Source organism: Podarcis filfolensis (assembly GCF_964270895.1).
Source record: "Podarcis filfolensis genome assembly, chromosome: 5".
In the NCBI taxonomy this organism is placed as follows: Eukaryota; Metazoa; Chordata; class Lepidosauria; order Squamata; family Lacertidae; genus Podarcis; species Podarcis filfolensis.
In genome coordinates, this window is record NC_139608.1 from 14836733 (window position 1) to 14863810 (window position 27078).

At 42.8% G+C, this 27078-nt stretch overlaps 1 protein-coding gene across 9 annotated transcripts in view; it reads left to right on the forward strand.

Annotated features, from left to right (window-relative positions):
* The window catches only part of TNIK (TRAF2 and NCK interacting kinase), a 291700-nt gene that overhangs the window by 159905 nt on the left and 104717 nt on the right, over positions 1-27078 (forward strand). For all 9 annotated transcript variants that reach the window (XR_014547950.1, XM_083613076.1, XM_083613082.1 and 6 more), the window contains 4 exons: positions 1164-1289; positions 12670-12780; positions 21223-21313; positions 22611-22741. Coding sequence is in view for 8 of the 9 variants with exons in the window: in XM_083613076.1 (XP_083469202.1) it covers positions 1164-1289; positions 12670-12780; positions 21223-21313; positions 22611-22741 (459 nt within the window). In the remaining variant the exon portion in view is untranslated. The remainder of the gene's footprint in view (positions 1-1163; positions 1290-12669; positions 12781-21222; positions 21314-22610; positions 22742-27078) is intronic.

Below are 27078 nucleotides of genomic sequence, written 5' to 3' on the forward strand. Positions count from 1 at the left end.
AGTACATTTTTATGTTGCGAGCCACCTTGCTATATTTTCTACGAAGGTTTGTTAATATCTGAATAAAATACAGTCGTACCTTGGCTTTTGAACAGCCTGGTTCTCGAACGTTTTGACTCCAGAATGCTGCAAACCTGGAATTTGCAAACGTTTTTTGGAAGCTGAACGTCCAATGCGGCTTCCGATTGAGTGCAGGAAGCTCCTGCAGCCAATTGGAAGCCGCACCTTGGTTTTCCAAAGTTTTTGGAAGTCAAGCGGACTTTCGGAATGAATTCCGTTCGAGAACCAAGGTACGACTGTAAAATAAATTATACATTGTTGCAACTAACACACTATCCATATTGAATTTTAATTGCTCTCAGTTTAAACATCCAGGCTGCAGTCCTAGGCATAGCATGCTTTAATAAACTGAATTCAGTGTTAGAAACTGAAATATGAAAGTTAGGAGCTAAATGGCACTTTAAACCTAGGTTAAGGGCGCCACAATGGAGTGTCTGGGTGTGCTTTTTTAATAACAAGAATACAAAGCTGAAAGTGAATGAACTGCAGCTAAGATCTTATGTTCATTTTTCACATGGTCTAGTCCTCATCTGAAGACTGCAAAAAAACAAAAACAAAGCCATACTTCCTCTGCCCGCCCCCCTAATATTCTTATGAGGGTCCCTTCTTCAGTCTTCAGAGAGTGACTGGAAGTGTGGAGGCAGAAAAAGGTCCTCCTTTTCATCCAGCAGTGGCAGCTTTTAATCTGAAATCTTAGGCTCAGTACTGCGACCAGGGCTCAGAAACTGCTTGCATTAATGAAATTCCCTGTCACAAAAGTGCCTAGAACAACTGGAGTTTCGAACGTTGAGTGTCTTGTATCCAGAGGTTGCTTCCGCTGGTGGAAGGAGTCTTTTTCATTGGTCGAAACCTTGTCCATTCACAGATGGGAGCCTTTGAATACAACCAACCCAAGTGCGCTTAGCTTTCCGTGGCATTTCATTGGCGCTCAACTTTATGTACTGAGATTGTGAATGAGGATTTTTCATTATAAGAAAGGGAGAAGGGTTGGGGAGGGATGAAGATAAAAATGAACCAATTATGATTAAGACGAAGAGAAATAATGCCTGGAAATAAGCCTGTTGTTGATTTGGTGACACTGATTATATTTCTTTTTTATCCAGGATGAAGAGGAAGAGATTAAGCAAGAAATTAACATGCTAAAGAAATACTCGCATCACCGAAATATTGCTACTTACTATGGTGCTTTCATTAAGAAGAACCCCCCAGGAATGGATGATCAGCTTTGGGTATGCAGTGTTTCCTTCCTCCTCTTCTTCTTTTTACAAACAGCGTTTATTTTCTTTGGCTTATCTACATGGGATATTCAAAATCCCTGTGACATTTTGCAGAAAACCGTGAAGGATTTATTGTTTCCTTGCCTCAGGAATCTGTGTGCTTCCTTTTTAAGGGCTGTGTTTCTCAGATGCTCTAGATCACCTGCATATTGCTATAAAGAAACAACACTTCCGTTTCTTCTAGCATAGCTTAAGCTCAGGTTTGAAACAGACACTGTTTCCATAAAAAATATTGTGCATTAAGAATGCTGCAGAAGAAGAAGCTGCTGGATCAGACCAAAGACCTATCTTGTGCTACAACATCCTATTCTCACAGTAGCCAACCAGATGTCTGTATGAAACCTGCAAGCAGAACTTGTGTTTAACAGTGCTGTGTTCAATTGTGGTCCCCAGCAACTGGTATTCAGAGGTATATTGCGTCAGATTCTGGAGTTAGTACACCGCCATTGTGGCTATTTAACCTTCTCCATGAATTTGCCGAAAAGCCATTTAAAGCCCTCCCTGTCGGTTGCCATCACTGCATCCTCTTACAGCGAATACCGTAGTTTGATTATGCACCGTGAGAATAACTACTTCCTTTTGTCCTGAATCTTTCACCAGTCAGCTTCATTGGATGCCCCCAAATTATTATATTATTTGGGTGGTGGTGGGAATTCTCCCGATTCTCTTTATCCACATCACAGACAATTTTACACACTGGTTCTCACACGCCTCCCTTACCCACCCTTTCCCTAAACTTAAAAGTCGCAAATCATAGAATCAAAGAGTTGGAAGGGACCCTGAGGATCATGTAGTCTAGCCCCCTGTGATGCTGGAATATGCAGCTGTCCCTTACAGGGGATCGAACCTGCAACCTTGCTGTTACCAGCACCACACTCTAACCAACTGAGCTATATTGTAACCTTTCCTTGTAGGGAGTTGCTCTAGTCCCATTTGGCTGCCCTTTTCTGAATTCTTCTCCAGCTGTACAATATTCTTCTTTGAGGTTCAGCAACCACAGTTATATATAGTTGTTGTTGTTTAGTCGTTTAGTCGTGTCCGACTCTCCGTGGCCCCCTGGACCAGAGCACGCCAGACACTTCTGTCTTCCACTGCCTCCCGCAGTTTGGTCAAACTCATGCTGGTAGCTTCGAGAACACTATCCAACCATCTCATCCTCTGTCGTCCCCTTCTCCTTGTGCCCTCAATCTTTCCCAACATCAGGGTCTTTTCCAGGGAGTCTTCTCTTCTCATGAGGTGGCCAAAGTATTGGAGCCTCAGCTTCAGGATCTGTCCTTCCATTGAGCACTCAGGGATGATTTCCTTAAGAATGGAGAGGTTTGATCTTCTTGCAGTCCATGGGACTCTCAAGAGTCTCCTCCAGCACCATAATTCAAAAGCATCAATTCTTCGGCGATCAGCCTTCTTTATGGTCCAGCTCTCACTTCCATACATCACTACTGGGAAAACCATAGCTTTTGCTATTACGGACCTTTGTTGTATATATAGTATTCCATGCTAAATAAAACCTGTAGGGTGTTAAATGCTATAGGGAACAGGTTTGCCACCTGTGTCATGTCTGCCCTGTGCCCCCCTGCACTCCATAATCCCTAGCACGATTTGCCACCTGTGTTGACATCAGTGTGAACCCTGGATTGAAGGTTAACAGTGGTAGCCTGATGCAGGTTTTGCAAACATGGGGCTCATGTGTGAATCAGATGACAGTCAGAAGGCATCCTATGGGCCCATAGTTGAAAGCAGCGCTATGTATTTTGACCCACGTGATTCACTAAACCACTACGTTTTTTGTTGCCTGATTGAATTAGAACTCGTGAGAATTCTGTTCTTCCTGCTCTGGAGATAAAAATGCTTGTTTATTTCCCCCTCTTGCCTTTGTCGGAATAAAACTCTTTGCCGATAACGCCAGAGTTATTCTCTTTATCAACACTCGGATGAAGTGGTACAAGAAATAATAATAGTGAAAAGGCAGAGTTCTTTCAGTGCAGATTAGGATCTCTTCGAAAGAGCAGGTTTCTGACATATTTTATTGCCACCATCCTTGAAGTGCATCTTTCTATTTTCGCTGCACACATTTTATAATATTTGCAATTTTCATGAAAATGTTCTGTAATTGCTTTTAGCTTGCCATAAGCTGCCCTGAGCAGTGGAAAGGCAGGTACAGCTGTTCTGAATAAGCATTAAAGTGCAGGACAACACAAGCCCTTGTCAGGCTCCAGGGATAGAGAGGCCCAGTGGGTGTAGTTTTCTGTCAAGCCAACCTCCACAACAAGTTCCATAATAGAGTTGGTACTCTTTGACAGTGAGGTCTTCACGGGTATAGAGCCTGTGTGCACTCGGGCATAGCCAGGGTGTCACGTACAAAATCCAAAAGAGGGAAGTAACATCAGCGCATGGAACATCTCACTTTATTGTTCTTAGAAAACACTGCTTTCATTTTCTTTTAAGAGAGAAATTGTGAGGATTAAAAATAAACAAATTGTTGTTGTTTAGTCGTTTAGTCGTGTCCGACTCTTCGTGATCCCATGGACCAGAGCACGCCAGGCACTCCTGTCTTCCACTACCTCCCACAGTTTGGTCAAACTCATGCTGGTAGCTTCAAGAACACTGTCCAACCATCTTGTCCTCTGTTGTCCCCTTCTCCTTGTGCCCTCAATCTTTACCAACATCATGGTCTTTTCCAGGGAGTCTTCTCTTCTCGTGAGGTGGCCAAAGTATTGGAGCCTCAGCTTCACGATCTGTCCTTCCAGTGAGCACTCAGGGCTGATTTCCTTAAGAATGGATCGATTTGATCTTCTTGCAGTCCATGGGACTCTCAAGAGTCTCCTCCAGCACCATAATTCAAAATTCAAAACTCCATGGACAAAACAAATTACACCTTGGTTAAAATTTAGTAAGATCGCCAGGGGACAGGCGAAATTGCTACAAGGGTTGGATTCGTCTCACAGATCCCTGGCCTGTTGTGTGAACATAAGAATCAGGAGAACAGGGTTGCTAGGATCCATTTTAAGGGCTAGCCAAGGCCCGTGCAGAGCTTGTCTGTAGTCCCTCGTCAGCTGGGTGTTCTTGGCATGACAGTGTCAATCTGGCAGGGCTGTGATGGGGCTCCCTGGCCTGCTTAGACCTCCAAAGCCTAGGGCAAGTGTTCTCAGCTGCCCCCTACCTCTGCACGGGCCTGGGCCTAGACCAGGGTAGCTAAATTATGGTCCTCCAGAGGTTATTTGGAGTACAGTGCCCATCATCACTGACCATGCAGGCTGGGACTGATGGGAGCTGGAGTCCAGCAATGCCTTCGGGGCCATCCCTGACTAACCACTCCTGGCCTATGAACACTTTCAGGCATTGAGATCAGAACAATAGCGGGACTCTGTTCCCCCACTACAGATCTGCCTCCATTCTTCTTTATCCCTGCCTTGCCTCACTTCAACTCTGTCTTGCCTTGCTTTGCCTCACCTTCCATCTCTCTATATTGCCTTGCTTGAATAAATCTCACCAGTAGCCATGGCAGAGGGGACTAACTCTGGCAGAGGGGAAGCACCATCCTTTTTATATTATTTCATAGAACCTGGAAGAGGTGAAAACTGTAGAATTATTCAGAGCTTATTCAGAGCCTAGAATGTAAAAAAAAAAAAGGGCAGGAGAATAAATATAGATGGATGTATCATTGTATTTAAAGGTAAAGGGACCCCTGACCATTAGGTCCAGTCATGACAGACTCTGGAGTTGCGGCGCTCATCTCGCTTTATTGGCCGAGGGAGCCGGCGTACAGCTTCCGGGTCATGTGGCCAGCATGACTAAGCTGCTTCTGGCGAACCAGAGCAGCGCACGGAAACACCGTTTACCTTCCCGCTGGAGCGGTTCCTATTTATCTACTTCGACTTTGACGTGCTTTCGAACTGCTAGGTTGGCAGGAGCTGGGACCGAGCAACGGGAGCTCACCCCGTCGCGGGGATTCGAACTGCCAACCTTCTGATCCGCAAGCCCTAGGCTCAGTGGTTTAACCCACAGCGCCACCTGCATCCCCATCATTGTATTTATTGGTGCATGAATTAGAGCCATTCACTCAGGTATGCTTACACTCTACTGCATCCGAAGAGCACAGAGCGCATTGTAGACATGAAATAAAATTTATCTCCCAAATACTCATAGACTGCCCTGCAAATATATATCCCTCCACTCTTTAACATCCAATTAGCTGTACAGTGTCCAACGACCACATGCTCTGTTTATTAATTCAGACTCAATAGCTCACCAGATTGTTCTCCTTTCACCCCTTTGGCTTTTGTCTTATTGGAAGGGGTGGTTGGGAGGGCTCCATCCTGGTCCCCTGTCCTCATTTTTAGTGATCTTCATCCCACATGATCACTCTCCTTTGCCCTACCTGGACTTGCCTTGTCAGATTTAATGAGATCATAGCACCAGCCATCTTACATTCCGGGACCTTGTCTTAAGTAATACCTTTGTAGGAACAATGGGGGAAATTAATGCTAAGGGTTACCAAACAGAGTAAGGGGTACAAAATTAAAAATCCATTCCATTCACATTGGTATTCCAGAGCCTCTTCTGGAAATGTTATTGCAAGCTGTGGAGCCCTTCTTTAATTTCAATATGTTAACACAAAAGCATACATCCGCAAGGTAATATAGGTGCCATTCTGCTTTATGTTTGTCATCTGTCCTTGCTGTCTAGGGTGGATTGAAGTGATTAACCGAAAAGCACTGCCATGCATGTTCAATGGCGTTGGCTTTTTCGCTGCTCGTCTGCTGTTTGCAGAGTTGCAGTGTTCAGGCAGACAGAGAGCTCCAGGCCAGGCCACTGAAAGCTGGGGGCAGAATGCTGGTGACAGAGCCGCTCCCAAAGGGGATGAGGCTCATGCCTTCCTGTCTAAGGATGGATTGCTTCCATGGCAACCCTCAGAGTTTAGATTTAGAATGGTTGGTAGATTCGTAATGAGGAGCTGGGTGGGGGCTGAGAGGGAAGAAATGCATATGCAGAGCATGTAATATGGATATATTCTTGGTAGGGTGGGGTGGATTTGCCAGGATTCCTGCCATCTTCCACCATGGAACTGAGATGACCATGGCTAGTAATTTCCCCAAACTGTGGGGTTCATAAGGGAGTATATTATGCAATCTGTCAGAGGCTAAAATGGCACCAGTCTTTGCATTATTATTTTTCAACATCCAGCGGCCAAATCTGAAGCTAACTGATCAGCAAGCTCTCATACGACCCTGGGTCCTTGTTTCACCCATCTTTCAATGGTTCCTTCTAATGGAGAGCCAGTAAAATATCCCAGGCTGCTGGTTGCCAGTTGCCAGTCAACCGCAGCCACTGAGGACCTCCAAGGCAAGGGAGTGGGGCCTATCTGCTAGAACTTGCTCACTCCACAATGACCAAGTGGACTTGAGCTGGACAGACCTTTAAATACAGGACTTTGTTCAGTAAAGTAGGACACATGGCTTCCTTGCATCTTCCGGTGGGAAGGGAAGGACTAGTAGATGTCTGCAGATGGTAAACAGTATTGGGCTGAGCCCATGTTGTTTTGTTTTCCTCAGCAGCACAGCTCTGGAGGGTAGGGGGAACAGCCTTCTTTACCTTTGCAAAGTCCTTCCTCCATTTTTGTACTTCTCCCTCTCAGCTACGAGTGCAAGAAAGTACAGCTGTTCCAAAGGCAGAACGTTGAAGTGATGGTGTCTTTGCGAATAGTCTGCAGTCTCTTTGCGTAGAGGCAAAGAGGTGCTGTTTTTGTTTAAGTCAGGCACCCATTTTGGTTTGGGCGAATTTGTGTTTTAATGTAGTCAGGAACACTTTGTCACATTTGCCATTATTATTGACACCTCTTTCATTTAATACATCCATGACACTGCTAATTGGAAATGCCTCTTTTTTAGCAACAAGTGCTTACAGTAGTGTCCTATTGAGATGGCAGCCTCTCTGAATCAATATTCCACCATCTGTGTCAGTGACAAAACCTGCTAGGGCTGGATATTTAATAATAATAGTTGAGAAAATTCACGGTTCAACAGAATATTTTTGTGGATTTTTTCCCTAGCTTTCTATTATGGTACCAATTTTTGTGGCTTCATTATTGATGTTTTACTGCTGTTATTTTCAGTGTGTTCTGTGATTTGCCATGTTCAGATTTATTTTTTATGTAAACTGTTTTGAGGTAACAGGGACATAAACAGATATAATAATGAAAATAATAATCCCCTTCTGTATGTTCTGGATCTTTAGAGGAGCACCAAAAAACAGAGTGATGAGAAACCCTTGTATGTTTAGCTGACTACTTTTAATTTCTGGGATGCTTTTATTACATATCTAGAAGCTTCCAATAAACCAAGCCAACAGGTTGCTTCATGTGCATATTGTTAAAAATTTAATCTTGAGGAGAGAAAAATCAAGGGCAGGCAGTTATGGAGGCTTGAGAGAAGTGAGCTGGCACTACCATTGAGACAATCCTTCAAATTAATGGATGAACTGGATCTTGCTAATATTGCTTGGTCCTGTCTCTTTAATATTTCATGATTGCAATGTGTCATGGAATGTGATCTTCATTTTTCATCAGTTTTTAATTATGAACCGTGTGTACATAAAGGGCCATGCTCCCTGTCTCTTTTGGCCTGAAGTAAGAAGACAAATGCCCTTTACAGACAAATGGTCTGTATTTTACATTCTTTCCATGCTGGGGTGCTCCAGACAGATAAGCTTGCGTATTGTTATTCGTGGGCACACACAAAATCTTCAGTTTTTTTGTTTTTTCTTTCAAAGTTTTCATCACCTGGTGTTGCAGGCTGTTTGGGTTTGTTGGCTCAATAAAACAGATTACCAGCAGTTTACATAAGGCAAGTTCGTAATCACGGGGCAATTTTCTATTGCCTTGAAGTCCTCAAGAGCCATTTCTCAGTGGCTTTGAGTGAGGGCATCTATTGCTGCATGTGGTTCAGCATTTGCCTGAACTTGCCCATACTTTAGAAAAATCTTTGGGGGATCATTTGAGCTGGACATACCAGGTTGTGATTTGTAAGTGAGGTCCATTGTGACTAATACAACATCGTTTTCCATGCTTGTTATCACATTGCTTTCCATCACGTTGTAGCATATCAATAGAACTGCAGCAGAATGCTGCTTGGTAGACTTCTCCTGTTCATATCCTCTGCCATGATATAGGCATTGACCATTTTGCATGGGAGTTCCATTCTTGGCCCCCCACATGTTGGTGGAGCGTGCATAGGCCTGCCCCGTTCTGCCCTTTTCCGGGTCCAAAAGGACCCGGGTGTCGGCAGTTGTGTGTCAGTTGGTTGCGTACAGAAAGGTCGCTGTCTGTACTTCTTTTCCCTGTTTCACCCACCCAAGAGTCAGCCAGAATTCCATGGCTACTGATCTTAGTTATTCCGCAGCTGTCTGATTTTGGGTTTCCTCCCTCCCCACCATGTTTAGGTTTCCCCCTCCCCCAAAAGTTTTTTCAAAAAAGAAAATTAAAAATTGTACACAAAGATTATTGCTAATGCATGGTAATAAAATACAGTGAATAAAATAACAGGGTAGTATTCCCTGCTAATCCTGCGCAGATTAGATCCACTGAAGTTAATAGACATGACATGACTAATTTGAGTTTATTAATTCCAGTGGGTCTACTCTGAATAAGACTCAGTGCTTCTGCAAATTTTGAGTTCCTTTGCGCCTGTTGACTCCTCCTTGTGAGTGGTCACTCCATTTTGGCTATGTAAGGGTCTACACTTGCAGAATGAGTTTGCTATTAGCATACAGGGTGGGTCAAACGTGCTCTACCCCGATGGACATATGGGTTCTATCCAATGTCAGTGGCCCAAGTGAAATTGCTGTGTTCTCCAGCTGATCAATGGAAGTATTGTAGCTATATGTTACTGATGACATTCTGGAGCCACATGAATAGTGAATAATTTGTGCCCCAGCTGTGCATCAGAATCTGTAAGACCATCTCTATACATGAAAAGGCACTTTAATTTAAAACAGAAAAAAGTGATGTTCATGCTAGCACTTAAAACATCTATAATTGGAGTGAGTTAACATTAATTTAATTTTACATTTAAAAATACAAATTAGCATGAGGTGGACCTATGCATCCCAGTTATTCAAAGTTCAGCATTTTGGCTGCAAGCCCGTTCCCAAGGAACATCGCTTCCATGCTGTTGTAAACAAACAGTATTCCCAAACCCTGTGGGCAGAATTTGCACACCTTTCTGCTGTGCTTTGGCAGCAACCGCAGCACCGGCACCTACAAGAAATGTGTAAAAGTAGCTCTTCTGTTTGGAGCTGGTTGGAAGCAAAATGGGAATTTGAGAACGGTCAGAAATATCGCTGGAGGGAGTTCTACGAGATTAAACAGTTCTGTCTTGCTCTTACAGATCGTATTGCCTTTATTCTATTAAATTATATTATTCAAGTTAGGTGTGCTACCACATTAAGCCTGTATTATGTTCTGAAAGGACAGTCTGTTAACTAAATCACCTGAGCAATTTGTCCAGGGCTGGCAGTTTCATTCATCATTGCGTTTAGGTAAAGGTAAGGCTACTTCTGAAATTGTGAAGGGATGTAGACATAGACATATACTGTTGACTTGCAACTTACACACATTTAACTTACACAATTTCAGCTTCACGTGCTTGGCTGCAGCGGGTGTGTGTGTGTGTGTGTCTGCAAGTCAAACACCGGCAATCTCACCTGCCATTGCGCTCACCTTGAGAGAGTGCTAGGGCCAGATTTCTGCATAGGCTAAGTAGGCTGAAGCCTAGGGCCTCTAAATCTAGGGGGCCTCCCCAGCCCACCCACCCCCAGCTTGCAGTCTCCCCTCTCCCCAAATTGCAAACCCAAGACCATGCAAGGGCAAGGCAACTTGGGCCCAGCAACTGTGAGAGTCAGGGCCAGCCAGTGGGGCCCAATTTTATGCTCTGGGGCCCAACATGAAATTTTTCTGCAATGCTTGAATTTTTTTTGAAATTCTGCAAAATCTTAGAGATATAAATAAAATCCATCTAGATTGCCTTGGTGCGGGGGCCCCCTTAGAATCGACCCGCAGGGTCCAGTTTAGCCCAATTGCTCCAATTGCCTTTTGAAAGTGACAAACTTGGACAAACAAATTTTGACGACGTTTTGGATTATTTTTGCTATGAGGAAGGCTAGGAAAAAACCTTTGTAGTCTTACTTTATTTGATGGTTGTAGTTTACTTCTTAATACGTATTTTAAAACTGACTGTTTAATGAGAACATAAAGTAGATTCTAAAAGTGCCACACTGTCAGGTAATCATGATCATATTGTTTACACTTCCCAGGCAATATAATTTGTAAACTCAAGGTTTTTTTTTAAAAGAACATTACAATTTCATTTTCCTAAAAAGTAATGCTTATTCCACAAAAGGTTCACAAAGTTCAGTCATTGCAAAAGTTTTTCAGTGTTAATTTTAACATTTATGCATTTTTAAAAATCACCATGGTATTTAACAATAACATCTTATTTCCTTTAGAGGAGAAAATAGTGAATTGCAAAAATTTTAATACCCATTGTCATCCTTGGCTTCACTCAATTTTGTTTATAGCACTCTTCCATTTTTTTCTAGTCGTGAGGGTGGGGGATTGGGATGGTTCCTCACAAGTGGAGTAGCCGAGGGCCTCTCTTCATCGAAATCCAGCCCTGGAGAGTGCTCAAGGGTGCAGGAAGAGAGTGTGAGTAGCCTTGGGAGAGTGTGTGATTTTTTTACGGGTCATTTCCCAGTTTTTAAAGGGTTGTCTGTATGATAACTGTTGGACTTCTTAAAAAGTAAAACAGGGCATTCATTTACGGTGCAATCCTTTACATACCGTATTTTTCACTCCATAAGATGCACCAGACCATAAGATGCACCTAGTTTTTGGAGGAGGAAAACAAGAAAAAAATAATCTGAATCTCAGAAGCCAGAACAGCAAGAGGGATCAGTGCGCAGCAAAAGCAGTGATCCCTCTTGCTGTTCTGGCTTCAGCGATAGCTGCGCAGCCTGCATTCGCTCCATAAGATACACACACATTTCCCCTTACTTTTTAGGAGGGAAAAAGTGAGTCTTATAGAGCAAAAAATATGGTATCTATTCAGAAGTAAGCCCCACTGAGTTCAGTGGGACTTGCTCCCACGTAACTGTGTGTTGGATTACATCGTTAGGTGTATGCACACAGCCTGCCACTTGAATATACTGTGACCCCTTATTTTGCATAGCCTAGTAGTTGCATACGTGTGTCTTTGCAGTCAGAATGTTCGATAAAGGATTGTCTTGTGCATCTGGAGCGAACTTTCAGAAATTCCTGTTTTCTGACTGGCTGGTGGGAAAACATAGATTTATACAGCTATGTCTTTTAAAAGAAGTGTGCCGATTTTCAAGAAAGGTGTCTCAAAGTGACCTACAACAACGTTTAAGTCAAAACCCATTGTGGAAAATCAGAATCCAAGGCCAGACAAAATTGCAGCCAAAAGTCAGTTCAAACAAACATAGCCTTGGCCTATCAGTGAAAATACAGGAAGGAAGGGCCCAATTATCCTTCTTAGGAGGTGTTTTGCAAGGAGCCACAGGTGCTTCTGTTGTTGTTGTTGTTGTTGTTGTTGTTGTTGTTGTTGTTTAGTCGTTCAGTTGTGTCTGACTCTTCGTGACCCCATGGACCAGAGCACGCTAGGCTTCCTACTGGAGATCAAATTTAGTTTTTGCGTAAGAAGGAATCTGAAACAGGAACTTACTTCAAGATCTTGATGTGATTGTTCATACTCTGCACATCATTCTTCTTTCTTCCTCAGAGAAAACCCAACCTCCCTTCGCACTCTCACATGTACACAGAAGGAAGGAATGACATTGACCCCTGCTGGTTTCTAAAGCTTTTATAGAAACTATTAGATCTCAGAGATCTGTATTCAAATCCATTGTGAATCATTAACTCTACGGGAGACCTGAGTGTTCCTATCTTTCAGCTTCAGTTCCTGATCTGTTAAATGGGGATATTTATTATCTGCTGCCTCCTGAAGTTGCGGGGGATGGATGAGACTGGCATTGTATAGTGTGCAGTGTGCTCCAAAATGTTGCAGAAATTATATAACCAGTAAAAATACCCTTTTTCTCAAGAAGGCGGTTCTGACATCCTGTTTGTATTCTTCCAGATTTTCAAACCTCCCAGGCCAAGGGAAACTTGAAAGTGGAAAGATTGCCATTACTTAATGATTGCTTTTCTCTTTCAGCAGTGTTGCCTGTTGCCAACTGCAGTGTGTTCCACTGGGTTATTGCAACCCGGAGGATGCTTTCTGTTTAATTATAATAATTGCACTTTTGTTTCCTTTGCCAGCTGGTGATGGAGTTTTGTGGTGCTGGCTCTGTCACTGATCTGATCAAGAACACAAAAGGGAACACTTTGAAGGAGGAGTGGATTGCCTACATCTGCAGGGAGATTTTACGGGTACGTGACCAAAATGGGCTTAACCGCCTTTCAGCCTGTCATTGACAGCAAATGTTGCCTAGGTCCAGTGTGAATGCAATGCTGCCAGTGTAGCCTTATGAGGCTTTGCCCTCGGGTGGGAAAAATATTGCGCCCGGGAAAGGGACATGGGAGTCAACAGACACTCAAGGAATAGTTTCAGAGAAAAAGCTTTTATTTCTACCATCCATGAACTGGTAGAAGGAACAAGTGTGATAACTCACAAAAAGCATGCACGGGTTCACAGTCATGTGCACAAACATATAAACCCCTTCCAGTTCCCTCCCCTTTTCTCCTCTTTTTCCAGGAGTCCTGCCCATGATGTGTTTCCTGAGCATGTACAGAAAGCTCTCTTGGGACTATTGTGGACTCTTGGCACCCTTCCCAGGAAAGGGGAGTGAGAGCCAAGGGGTTGAGGAGCCCTGGTGGTTCAGCATGTCCAAGATGTTGCAACCGAATGAGATAAGATTCAGTTCTCAGGCCTGAGTATTCTTCTTTTTTTTTATAAGATATTTATTAGAGTTTTCCATTTTATACAAACAAAGAGGGAAAAAATTAAAAAGAAAAAATAATAAAAACACATAAATTTCATAACTTATTTTTCAGTAACATATTTCCCTGACCTCCTCATGCCTCCCCTTCTTGTATTCCAGTTCAAATTGTTCATCCAGCAAATCCTTATCTCATAGCATTACAGCTAAAAACCCCTTATTTTCTATCCATCTTCTTAAATTATTGTAACTTATACTTTTACTTATATACAAAGAAAAAAGAACTATTTTTTCATATTCTTTTGTACCATTACAGCTAGTAACCACTTAATTTCAATCCAACATCACTCAATATTCCTTAATATTACCAGGCCTGAGTATTCTTGGCATTGACAGAGTCTATTCATTGACCTTTAAAAGTAACATTTTGCCTATGGAACAGCATCTTGTGAGAATCCACAGAAAAGCTGTAGCTGTGGATTTTAGGAGAGAGAAAGGGAATTCAGGACAGTTTTGAGGCCTGGGGTGATTTCACAGACAGGATTTGGGTATCCTGTCCCTTCACCAGGATTGGGAATGCCTGCTGTCTCTCTCGAGCAGAAATTACCGCTCTTCCCTTCTCACTCACAGACTTAACCGTGGTTTAGCATCACCTCTGTACTGATAATTTCATATTTTGTTTAAGACAGCAGTCTTGGCTAGTGTTAAGCAAGGTTAGTTTCTTTGAGGATGTAACACTAAACCATGGTTCCAGCAAGGAGTGGGAACCTGCCCTGGAAAAGCGATTGAGGAACAGGGAGAGTGCAGAATCCGAAAGCTAGTTCCTGATTTGCAAACCATAGTTTGCATGGAACCAACATTCTCCCTGTGCCAAGTCCCTGCTCTGGTTTTTAATGCTTAGAAAAGAGACATAATCTGGAAGATGGCTCCTGAGGTTTTGTGGATAGTCATAAGAGAAGTTTGTAGGTGCCTGTAGGTATAAATGATTCATAGTCACTTAGATATGATGTATAATGAATGAGTGAGGGTCAGTTGCCTTTCTTTCTCCCTCAACTTTTAAGCCTGTTCTTTCTTTCATAGGAAAAAAAATTCCCTCTTTAATATTAATAGGAACAAAGGTGTGTCTAAATTATATTCAATTTCTTTTTAGAAAAAATGGGGGGAAAGAGAAAATGCATTTTTAGGGCATTTCAAATGGCAATTTATTGTGGAAGTTGTGCTGTTCATATATGTGGGTTTTTCATACCATCTGCGTGACAATGGAGTCATCAAAATTACATTTAATTCAGATTTCTTCTTACTGCGGGAAATCTGTTAAATAAAAATACTGCATTAGAAATCCCCAGTCAATCACACTTGCACGTGGTCATGTGTGGTGATGTTTGGGGTGATTTGCCTTCATCACCACATCCCTAGGTCCATTAGCATTATGTGTGAACATAACCTATGGGTTGAAGTGGTCCTCAGGCTAGGTCTTGCGGTGGAACCTTCTCCAAGGAGCAAACCTGTTTAAAGTCAAATCAAACCAAGGCACAATTCACGTTAAGCAGATAAACACCAGCTTGGGGAGGGTTGTGCTATTAAAATAGCAAGTTGAAACTCTTCACTGTAATAATTCCTTCTATAGCTTGGGATATGTGACTCCTTTACCCTTGAAGACAGCAGCTGCCGCCCAAAGGTTACTTAGTCCTTATCCACCTAATCTACATAGTGTTTTCACATTGCAGTTGGATCAATCAGGTAATGCCCCAACTCTGCAAGGACAAACATCATGTGAGATCAGCAATAATGAAAACACAGTCACAGATGCTTAGCAGTCTCAAGCTAGCAAAACACTAAAATGCTTCACTTGAGTGCATGAGTGATCCACGTGACTCAAATGTGGATGCTTCTAATATGCTTTTAGCTCCATAGAGGGTTAAGTCAGTAGTAAGAGAGGAAGCAGCGCAATGTTCACCCTGAAAATGAAAATGGGATCTAAACACTCCCCAAATAGCACTTGGTATCTGGTGGTGACAAAGCACTTGCTCATTTACAGTAAACACCCCCAGCTGCAGTCCTTTAGCAACTTGATAGGAAAGGCAAGTGACGTTGCGGCTAATCAGCTATTGTATTGACTTTTCTCATTTCTGTCTCAGGAAGCCACAGTTACCCAGGCTAGGGTTTAAATTTACAAGCTTGGAAAGTCAGTTTCCTAAAATAGTCCGCAAGCAGTGAGTCATGTTCTGACTGTTGAACCATTCCACCAGTGCCTCATCTTTTGGATGTCGAAAGATGAGCTAACTCCATCTTTTCAGTTGGCTGATAATGCAGGCATCTGGGGACGTGTGTCACCATAATAATGTGTAAAGTGAGTTCTGTTTTGAATCAGGAGCTCCCACAGTTTGCAAAGCCTCAGTGTGATGCACAGGGAAATTACCTGATCTTATGACTTATGACATAACTATACTCTGTCTCTGAACCTAAAGTTTGGGAACCCCCATGTGGACTTTCTTCCCCCTATACCTCATGTCTCACAATAACATCCCTCATTCCTTTTTCTGTTCTGATTGTGCCTACAGTTAGGTTTGCATCTGCACCAACATATTCGCTAAACGGTAATTAGCACCAAGGAACAATTTAAAGCCATGATCAGAAGTGGGTTTGTTTGCTAATTACAGTTAAGTGAAAATGTGATGCAAGGTTATTCTAAGCCATAGCTATCTCCGGAACTCAGAGGGAATGTGGAATGCTCATCGAAAAGGGGATGAAGGAGAGAGAGGAGCATATAAACCCGAAGGGTGCTTCTTGACATTCTCACCATACCTTTGAAGGTGACCTGGAAACTACAACTAATCCAAAATGCGGCAGCTAGACTGGTAACTGGGTGTGGCTGCCGAGACCATATAACACCGGTACTGAAAGACCTACATTGGCTCCCAGTACGTTTCCAAGCACAATTCAAAATGTTGGTGCTGACATTTAAAGCCCTAAATGGACTCAGCCCGGTATACCTGAAGGAGCGTCTCCACCCCCATCGTTTAGCCCGGACACTGAGGTCCAGCACCGAGGGCCTTCTGGCGGTTCCCTCCCTGAGAGAAGTGAGGTTACAGGGAACCAGGCAGAGGGCCTTCTCGGTAGTGGTGCCCGCCGTGTGGAACGCCCTTCCATCAGATGCCAAGGAAATAAACAACTATCTGACTTTTAGAAGACACCCTGTTTAGTGAAGTTTTAAATTTTTGATGTTTTATCACTTTATTATTATTATTATTATTATTATTATTATTAATCTGTTGGGAGCCGCCTGGAGTGGCTGAGGAAACCCAGCCTGATGGGCGGGGTATAAATAATAAATTATTATTATAATTGGGTAGTTGAGGCCAAGCCATTGAATCGTAGCTTGCATGTGTTCCAAACCCAGTGTCTATGTTACTTTTACCATAGGGCCTGGGATTCTGTTGGCAAAGAGCCCACCATTTAATAGAATGCACTGTGTTATTTCAACCCATGGTGGTCCCAGGTTATGCAGGGGGCTCAGCTAGACCAGGCTTGCATAGACTGTGACCCGCCAGGCATGTCAGGAAGCCTGTAACAAAACCCGGAAGCTGTGTTTGCTTTGGTGGGTTTCAAGTTGTGAAGGCCGTCAGAAGACTATGCAGTCCCCCCCCTTGTGGATGCGATCCCCGGGCAAAAGGAACAAAGCTGCTCTCAGATAACAGAAACCGTTCACTCTTGTCTTACATGGATTTAGATAACAGAAATCAGCAGGACAGGATCAGGTTTCTGACTGCGCAGGACTCTGAGGATATAATATCAGTCTGTTCATAAACCAAGAGTGCCACAGAGAGAGAGAGGTTGGGTGAGAGATGGATATCTCTCCTTCCTGTGTTTTTTTTACCACCAGTGATAGTGCTTCAGGAGACTCCATCGTGAATGGACCATAGAGATGGATTTTCCTGAGGAAAAATCACAAGTGATTCTGTCTATTATTTATTATTCTTTAAATCTGTAATATTTATGAACCTCCTCTTGGCCCATAAGTATCCAAAACGATGCATGGCAACTAAGGCATGGCATAATGCTCAGCTACAACAATGGATATAAAACCCAAATAGGTAAACAGCGGCAGCACAAACTCTGACCTAAAACAGCACAGGGCATGATGCAAAAACTGGGTATTACATTCATGTCATTTACATGATTCAGCATTAAAACAGACAGTCAAATTAAATAATCAAAATAGAAGAGCAGTGGTGAACGCCACTTGCCAAAAGAGTTTAAATGATGTTTGGCCAAATACTTTTAGGGAGATGATGTGAGGAGCATCCCTTGGCAAGGTGTTCCACAGTGTGGGTTGGGCCTTCACGAAGAAGGCCCTGTCCCTCATGCTAGCAAATCTCATCTGATTTGAATGATGGTGTGCGGCATCTTTCTTGGATCTGAGGAAATGGGGAGAAATATATGGGAGAATTAAATGCCTCTCGGCCATCTTTACAGACGTATGCATTGCAGTAATCTAAACAGGAGGTTTCCAAGGAATGAGTGGCATGGTAAACCTAGCCTCTGCTGCCTCCTGGATATCAAACCGAAAGGTGCATCTCTTCGGTGCAACATGTAATGACCACTGCTATAAACAAAGTGAACAAAAAGACAAATCTCTGCTTAAAAAGGGAGGTGGTTGCTTTTCCCTTGTGGGTGATATTATTGTAGTTGTTATGATGTAAATATTAATATAATATAATATAATATAATAGTAATATTTATAAATAAATAAAATAAAATAACAAACAACTGTTTCCCTCCAAAAGAATTACCCTTGGCACCTTACAACGAATTTCACACCTTTCTCCCTCTGACACCACAAAACAGTAAATGCTGTATTTATTGCCAGCTTCCAGCAGTTTAGGGACCCTGAATTGTCTTTAAGAGACTGGCTCGCTTAATCAATATTGTTGATTAAATTCATTATTTTCACAGCTTTGTGCCTTATCTCCCCACCCAGGGCACTTTGTGTTTGCGAGAGTGTATACTCTACCCTCCTTTGTATATTTATCAGTTCTGTATCCGAACTGGCCCCGAAAATCCTCTCTCAGAGGTTGCAGAGAGCTTATGAGCAATGTCCGCTGGGGTGTGGGGACTGCTTGGGGGGAGGAGAAATCCCCCAGTGAGGCTTGGATCCCAAGAGAAGTTAATTTGAGAACATTTGTGTAGAAAAAGGTTTTCATCCCCTCCTCACTCCTAATCAGCAGAAGGCTTTTAAAAATAGCGGTGTGCAATCTAGGAATACAGTAAATATTCCCAACCAGCATTCTTCAGAGTTAAGAGGCAGTGCAGTTAAATCCTATATACTAATAAGGAGACTTTTGGGTCTTCTTACCTTGCTCTATTTGTAATTGTCCCTGAAGAAAATGCAGAGCCTTTATGGGCCTCGTCAAAACAAAACATTAAAAAGAAATGGTTTGCAAAACAGCGAACAACCCATGCAACATACCTGTACCTTGAATCAGATCATACCATATATGTACTTTATAAGGAGTCAAGACTGAAAAGCTTAGGGCTTATCCACCTTTTCCTACTCACTTTCCAGGCACGGTCAGTGCTTTAAAGCCCTGTGTCCAAGCACTCTCTCTCTCTCTTTTTTTGCTCCAGATCTTTCCCCATGAAAACCCGCTCTTTACTGCTGAATCGGAGCAAACTACATTTTGCAGAAAACCCAAATTGCCATTTGTTGCATGTTCAAGAAGCATGTTTGTGTGGCTATATGAGGTCCCAAGTGGGAATAGCAAAGGTCTCGGACTGAAACCTTGCAAAGCTGCTGTTAGCCAGAACAGGCGGAAGTAGACTTGGAGAAACACAGAATCATAGAGTTGGAAGGGACCACAAGGGTTCTCTAGTCCATGGTTAGGCAACCTAAGGCCCGGAGGCCGGATGCAGCCCAATTGCCTTCTAAATCCAGCCTGCGGACGGTCCAGAAATCAGGATGTTTTTCCATGAGTAGAATGTGTGCTTTTATTTAAAATGCATCTCTGGGTTATTTGTGGGGCATAGGAATTCATTCATTTCTTCTTCTTTTTTTCAAAATATAGTCTGGCCCCCCACAAGGTCTGAGGGACAGTGGACTGGCACCCTGCTGGAAAAGTTTGCTGACCCCTGGCTTAGACAGACCAGTGTTCTGATTTTTTTTATAAGGTGTCCTCGTAGGCTCACATGCTGTTAAAGAGCACAAATTTAACCCTAGAATCCAGAGAATAAATTACAGGGAAACCTCTTAGGTAACAGCACAGCCAGATTTCTGCATCCCTATTTTTCAAAAATGCAGCCCTGGTGAAATACGAATAAAACGACTCATAAATGCTGCGAGTAGACAGTGAAAATATTTTTTCATTTTGAACATATGAATGCTAATGTGAAATCTAAAGTAGATATGTATATAGCCATGAAAGCAAACCATACTTTACTAGAATTGGAATTTAGGTGGATATTATTTTTTAAACATTCCAACGTGGATGTGTGAAATAAAAATGGAGCCTACGAAAAATGAGAAGAATTAATGACCTAATAAAAAGGTACAAAGGCAAGCTATTTTACTTCTAGCTCTCAAGACAAGCTTTTAATATGAGCTATGATTAGATTAGGGTCGCGTTCAAGCTACGTAGTAATTTGTGTGGCTGTGGCAGGTTTCTCCTCACTTCCCTGAGCATTTATTTCATCAATACATCATAGAATCTGGAATTGCAGTTTATTGATGCTGAAACTAGCAAGAAGAAGCAAGTGTTTGTTGTTAGATCAGAGTGGCTTCCTTGAAAAGTAGCTAAAATTTGATTGCATTTCCCCTCATAGAAACAATGGATTTGTTGTGTGGCTAGAAACAGTTACCCATCTCCCACCCCATTTTGCCTCCCCTGCAAGCAGTATACAGTGGTACCTCGGGTTACATACGCTTCAGGTTACATACGCTTCAGGTTACAGACTCCGCTAACCCAGAAATATTACCTCAGGTTAAGAACTTTGCTTCAGGATAAGAACAGAAATTGTGCTCCGGTGGCGCAGCGGCAGCAGGAGGCCCCATTAGCTAAAGTGGTGCTTCAGGTTAAGAACAGTTTCAGGTTAAGAACGGACCTCCGGAACGAATTAAGTACTTAACCCGAGGTACCACTGTATCTAGAACCAGTACTTTTGGGGGGACGGACACAGGGGTACGCATACCCCTAAACATTTTGTGAATCTAAGTTTGGCCTCATTGAGGGGCAGTATTTCAATATGAGTAGGAAAATGAGAGTACCCCTGAACATTTTTAAAGGAAAAAAGCACTGTTTGGAACCAATGGTATGTCATGATGCAACATTATTCCAGCTGATGCACTCTGGGAAAATAGGATGGTCTGACTGATAGCTGACTGAAGCTGCTCCCAGCCAATTCAAGGAAGCTTAAAAATCTCTGTAAAGGGAGAGGGGGGGAAGGTTAGGTTATTGGCAAAACACCTGTAGACATGAAAAGTAACAAATAACTAAATGGCATTTTGGGGGACCACTTCGACTCCATCCCCTAATGTGATATTTGCCCACCCCCTTGTAATGTAGGCTTGCGTTTGACCCCAGCTGTCGATGTACAGTGGTGCCTCGCAAGACGAAAAGAATCCGTTCCGCAAGTCTCTTCGTCTTGCGGTTTTTTCGTCTTGCGAGGCACCACTGTACATCGACAGCTGTTAAGCGGCTTAGCGGCTTGGGAAAAAGGGGGGGGGAAGGAAAAAAAAACCCCGCAGGAACTCGCAAGACATTTTCGTCTTGCGAAGCAAGCCCATAGGAAATTCGTTTTGCGAAGCACCTCCAAAACGGAAAACCCTTTCGTCTAGCGGGTTTTCCGTCTTGCGAGGCATTCGTTTTGCGGGGCACCACTGTATAGCTAAACGAAAGTAGAAATGTAATGATAACTTTCTCTTTTTTGACTCCTCTAGGGTTTAAGCCATCTCCACCAACATAAAGTAATCCATCGAGATATTAAAGGACAAAACGTTTTGCTGACAGAAAACGCAGAAGTTAAACTAGGTAAGAATAACCACCCCTCCCAACCAGTGGGAAATTGCAGGGAAGCGTGGAATCAGGCTTTTCTGAAAAGTCTTAGCTGGTCCTCACCTTAGAAGGACTCGGTTGTTAATACCAAAGTCAAGAGCTCCTCTAAGAAGTAGAGCTAAGCACTGGCCTGTAAGGAATTTGAAAAGAAGGTCCAGGAATCTGCATGCCATGATCGCGTTTTGGAATGCAGAACCATGTGGAACCATAAGCAGGCGATGAGAGCTAAAAACTGTGACTTTCCTTATTATAAGTTTCTTAACGGTCACAGAGTAAACCCTGGAAAAAAATAATTGGCAGCTTCTGCTAAGAATTTGTAAAATGAAGAGATTCTGGCTAGGGATATCAGTGGTCAAGGTTTAGCTTTTTCTTTTCTTTTTTAAACCCCACTCAAGATGGCTATTAATCCCTCGCAGCTGTCCCTGCCTCTCTTAGAAACACTTTCCTACTCTCCAGCCCTGCAAATCATTTCCATGCAAATCAACTGTCCTTCTTTTCAAGTCCCCGAGGAACTATGTGGACTTGGGCAGGGGATCAGCATGTAAACAACTCTGGCTACAAAGATCCGCTTGTTTAACGAGCTCGAGACCTCGGTTTCAGCTGGTCCTTGAGGGGATGTGGCCAGGGAGAAGCAGGAGTGGAAAATAATTGGGAGAGGCTAGCAGCATTCCTTTTGCCGGTCTAGTCCAACTCAACTTGTGCTGTACAGCTGAAAGAGCTCACCATGAAAATCACTTAAAAGTAAAGTGACACTGTTTAGATATTTGGCTAAAAGGTGATTAGTGCCTGTAGGCTGCTGGTCTAGGAACACTGGAACACTCAGAGCAGCATTGGGGACTAAGCAGTGTCTGAGTGGACATTTTTCCTGATTGCGTTAGGCCAAGAAGAACTCAAAAGCCTTAGCTCTAGATATGACCTCAGCTGAAGATAGATGTGGAGCCCTTATGAGCCCACAACAAAGGTCAGAAAGCTCAGCTTGAAGATCAACTCTCAAGCAAGTGGCCCGCAATGACTTGAGTCCAAAACCCACTGAATACAGGGGAGAACATTCTGTGGGTTGAACTTTCCTTGGGCTCCAGTCCTTTTTAAAGGAAGGGAGTGCTCTGATCTTCAAAATGAATGGCGCTCCCCATGAACTTTGCCTAGTTCATGGCGGGGGGCACCATCCTCTTGTCATTTAACATGACTTGTATGTCCTTTCATTGCCTCGCATAAATCAAGCCATGTTTATGCCTCATTAAAGCTCTCCTGTTGTCATTGCTTTGATTCCCAGTGGATTTCGGAGTCAGTGCTCAGCTTGACAGAACAGTTGGCAGAAGAAATACATTCATCGGAACTCCATACTGGATGGCCCCCGAGGTTATAGCCTGTGACGAAAACCCTGATGCCACTTACGACTTCAAGGTATCTTAAAAGATGATGTTGCCTAATATATCCTTGGTTGCTAATGCTGAATCGTAGTAGTTTTGCGCAGGGGGAGAGGAAGTTCCAGTCCTGCAGGATTGAGACTGGAGTTGAATGATGTTCTGAGGAAGTTCCACAGATGGATCAGCCTAGAAGCTATTATAGGGAAGACTATCTGAAGGGAAGTTAAAACCAGGATGAAGGCAGGAAAGCTGTTAAGGAAGCTGGCAGACTGGAAAGCAGAGAAGATAGGCAAGAGAGCCTAGGTGACAGGCAGGTACCTGGAGCAAGATGACAGAGCTGTGTAAGCAAGGCTAGAATCTGGTTGTTGATCCAAGCAAAACCCCAGGCTTAACCCAGAAGCATTTATAAAAAGTCTAGGTCTAACAGATGACCTACCTGGGTGGGATGTGTGGCGTTCGTACAGAGCCCCCGGTCGTCTCACGGACTATTGACCCGTACACCACTAATCCGCTGCCTCCAACCAGGTCCTCCCCAGTAAATCACTTAGTCTCAGTCAGCTCTTCAATTAATAAAGAGTGTATTTTATTTCAGACACAAACAAAACTTTTACAGCATTCCAAACGTTGTTGCAATTTACTTTCTTAGTCTTATTTTCCTCTCTCTATCTCTTCTACCTCCCCACACTCAAGAACCCACGTCCCTAACTATCTCTCTATTACCAACTGCCTTTCCCAACCAGCCAACCCACGAAATCCAACCAACTAGCCACCCACAACTCCCAACAAACTCCTCCCAGAACTAGTTTTATAGACCCACTGACTCCACCCCCCTGGGTCCTGTCTGTGCAACCTATTTAACTATTTCCCCTCCAGCACTCTCTGATATATGTTAACGTCACAGGATGCAGCATGCTTGGACTCAAAAGGACCATGCTACCTATTCTTGCTCCTGCATCCATGGCTCGCCACAAAGGGCATCACTGCACAAGCCAAAGAATCCTGGTTTGAATCTCACCCAGCCAATCCTGAGAAAACGTTCCTAATGAAAACACAGTGTGCAAGTTAAGTTAATGGTCAGTTCAGAGAAGTGCAACATTTCAGGGCCAAACTACATGTGACATTATCCATGCATTTAAACAATATTGTATGCATTTAATTTGAAGATTTACATCCACTTTTCGATCAAATGATTCTCAAGGTAGGTTTCAAACGGCAGACATGAAACCCTAAAACTAATGTGCGTGCACACACAGCCCTTAGTCTCTTGGCTCGTGAATGAAGCCTGGCTGCTTTTATTTTGGGGGTGGGAGGTGGGGGGAGGAAAGCAGATCTTAAATGTCACCATCTACTTTACAGGCTTGTTGTGAGAATAAAAAAGGAGGGGCAACCATGCATGCCCCCCAAGCTGTTTGGAGGAAAGGTAATGTTAGGATGCACAGTAATTTAATCAGCAGCTAAAATGCATTGAAAATATGCAGGTGCATTGAATGCTGATTTCCATGGTTCTGCTGTTTTGAAGAGGACCAAAGGCCACCCACTTTTCCTAAGCAGCTGGCTTCTAAAATCTCTGGTTGAAATCACCCTCTCATAAACTTGTTCACTTACAGGCAGACAGCAGAGGCAGTTTTCTGAGTGAGTGAAGCCTGTCAAAAGCTTGTCAGTGAAGGCAGACTGCTTTGCCAGCGCCAGATTGATTCCTTGTTAAATTTTCTATTCTGAAAAAAAGTCTGGAGAGATGAGCAGTCCATAAGGCAGTCAGTCACTGGAAAGTGAACTTGATATTCATTAGGGATTTGTCATTGTCATTAAAATTCTGGATTTCAGGCATCGTGCATTTCAGGCATCCTTCTAGACCCGAGCCAGCAGTGCAGGGCTAGACACCTTTTCCCAGGTCCTTTTAAAAATAATTATTACTTCCAGAATAGGGTGTGAGCACAGTGTTTGAAGAAGAAGGGGAGGGGCAGGAGATGCAGGCCTTGCCTTTAGGCTTACGATCTATGTAAGTAGCTAGATAAACAAGGGAAGAGGAATGGAGGAAAATCACCAGCCAGGAGTTCTGTTTCAGAATACCAGACTGAGCTCAGGTTTTTTTATCAGACATTTAAAACAGACCAACAGAAGGAGCCAGATGGGTACCAGAAGGCAGAGCTTTAGTGATAGGGAGAAGCAAGGGAGAAAGGTTATACATAGATAGCAAATGGACAGTGTGAATTTTAGGCTCATGGAAAGCAACAATACTGTTGAAATAGAGGAAGAGAGCAAAAGAAGAAGCGTGAGTTTAATAATTTCCTCTTTTCTCAAGCACAGCAGTGTACTTTTGCCTGCTTTGCCAGTGTTTGAGAAGGAGGGCACTGGAAGCATCACCAAGAGCTTCAACATCCCATCCTAGAATCAGTAGAGTTGACTGTGTTTACAGGTTTTCTGGTCACTTTGCCACTTAACCAGTGGGATGAAGAGCCCTGTCCCAATTTCTTGACACTGTTGCTCCCAGGTAAGGACTGTAGAAATTTGTTTCAGTTCACATTTAAAGGCGAACGCACATAATTTGCACTTCCTGAAACAATACTTTGACTGCAGCACAGCCGTCCTTTTACGTTTACACTTCTCTGAATTTTGCAGTGTAGTTTTCCAGCCAATTAACATGCACAAAAAATGCACGTACTTGGTTAAAGTGTGCATAAAAATGCATATATAAGTGAAAAATAAAAGGCATTACATTAAGGGAAATCACTTTGCAAAAAATGAGTATTTTATGCAAAATTGCACACAGATGTGTATATTATGAAAGACATGCACAAGAATACTGATGGATATTTAGGAGGACTTTCATTTTCTTAAAAAATTGCAAGCTGACATGGTAATGTGCAGAACTGGACTTCGGATTGGAAAAATGAGAAACGGAGACACCCTGAAACTGATAGATTCACCCATCCCTCCCTCTAGGTGCCCTCTCGCTAAGCAGTTGAACAAGTTTCCCATGAGATAAGCTGCAAGAAAAATGACTTGCATGCAGATAGAGAGAAACTCAGGCTGAACATGATCAAGCACAGCTTAGAGAAGCTCATTTTAGAGCTCACCTTGGCTGCAGCAGGGTTGACATTAAACTCCTGTCCCTTTTGCCTTATATTAACATATCTAGCCCAGCTAATTTGATTAACAAGCTGCCGTAAATGCACCAGTGCTGATGCCTGCCTGGTTGAAAGACGTAGTGTTCTGACCCTTGCTTGAAACAAAACATTTCCTTGGATCCAGAAGAGTGTAACAACTAAAGGACTGTTTCAGCTTTGCCAGTTTGGGGAATAATAGTTGAGGCAGTGTCCACCCGGCTCCATAGGCATGTCATTGGAAGGTGCGCATGATTCCCATAATTATGATTTTCATATTGGCAAATGGGAATTGTGGGGAGATTTACTTCATTGGGTATCAATTGTGGGTCTTCTTGTGACTCCATCACTTGATGCCAGCCAAAGCTTAAGTTTGTGGCTGGATTTGAGAAACCTACCATATCTTTCTTGGTGGAAATATGGCACTTGATGTATGTTAGAATTTGTTAACACAGGATGAGGTCAGTATGGTCCTATTGTCCCTAATGTTCAAATAAGCTTCATATACGGAGATGTTTAATTTTAGGTAGTTTTCATAATTTGTTGTCGTGAGATACACTTGAGATATAACTTATTGGGTATAATAGTCCAATACGATTAATGCAACTGCTTCATATTAATGCAACTGCCATCCTTTCTTTTTCAAACAAAGTAAATTGTCATCAAAAAAGGCATACAGATTGGATCCTGTCATACTTTGGCTTAAGATAATAAACGCAAAACCTCTGATGACTGGCTACAAAGAGGAAATTCCAAAGTCTACACATACTGGACAGAAATGCTTCTGGTTTCTTTAGCCAAACAGAGCTGGCTTCATAATCTGCCGAATAATACAGTTAATACCACGCAAAAACACTCCATGTGATGGAGGAGATATACAAAAGCCGCTTTGTAATAGTTTTGTTTTTCTCTTCTGTCTGCCATTACTTACTTATCTTTTCAGAAAGCTTCTAAATTTATTCAGAAGCAAAAGAAGATAGCAGTTCATTTCTTCTTGGCAGGGAAAAAAGATAATGCAGATGTGTTAGCCCCTTTTTAAGAGAAAACTTCTGCCTCGTTTTATTTAAACCTTAATTACCATGTAATCCTAACTGTTAAAAGCCGACTGGAAACCTAATTGTTTCTTGTGTTGTTTTGTCAAATGCGGGATGTGATTATTGATCCACATTGTGTGATTTAGGAACATAGGGAAGTGTCAGACTGTTGGGCCATTTGGCTTGGTATTGTCTACACTGATTGGCAGCAGAGTTCTCCACAGTTTCAGATAGAG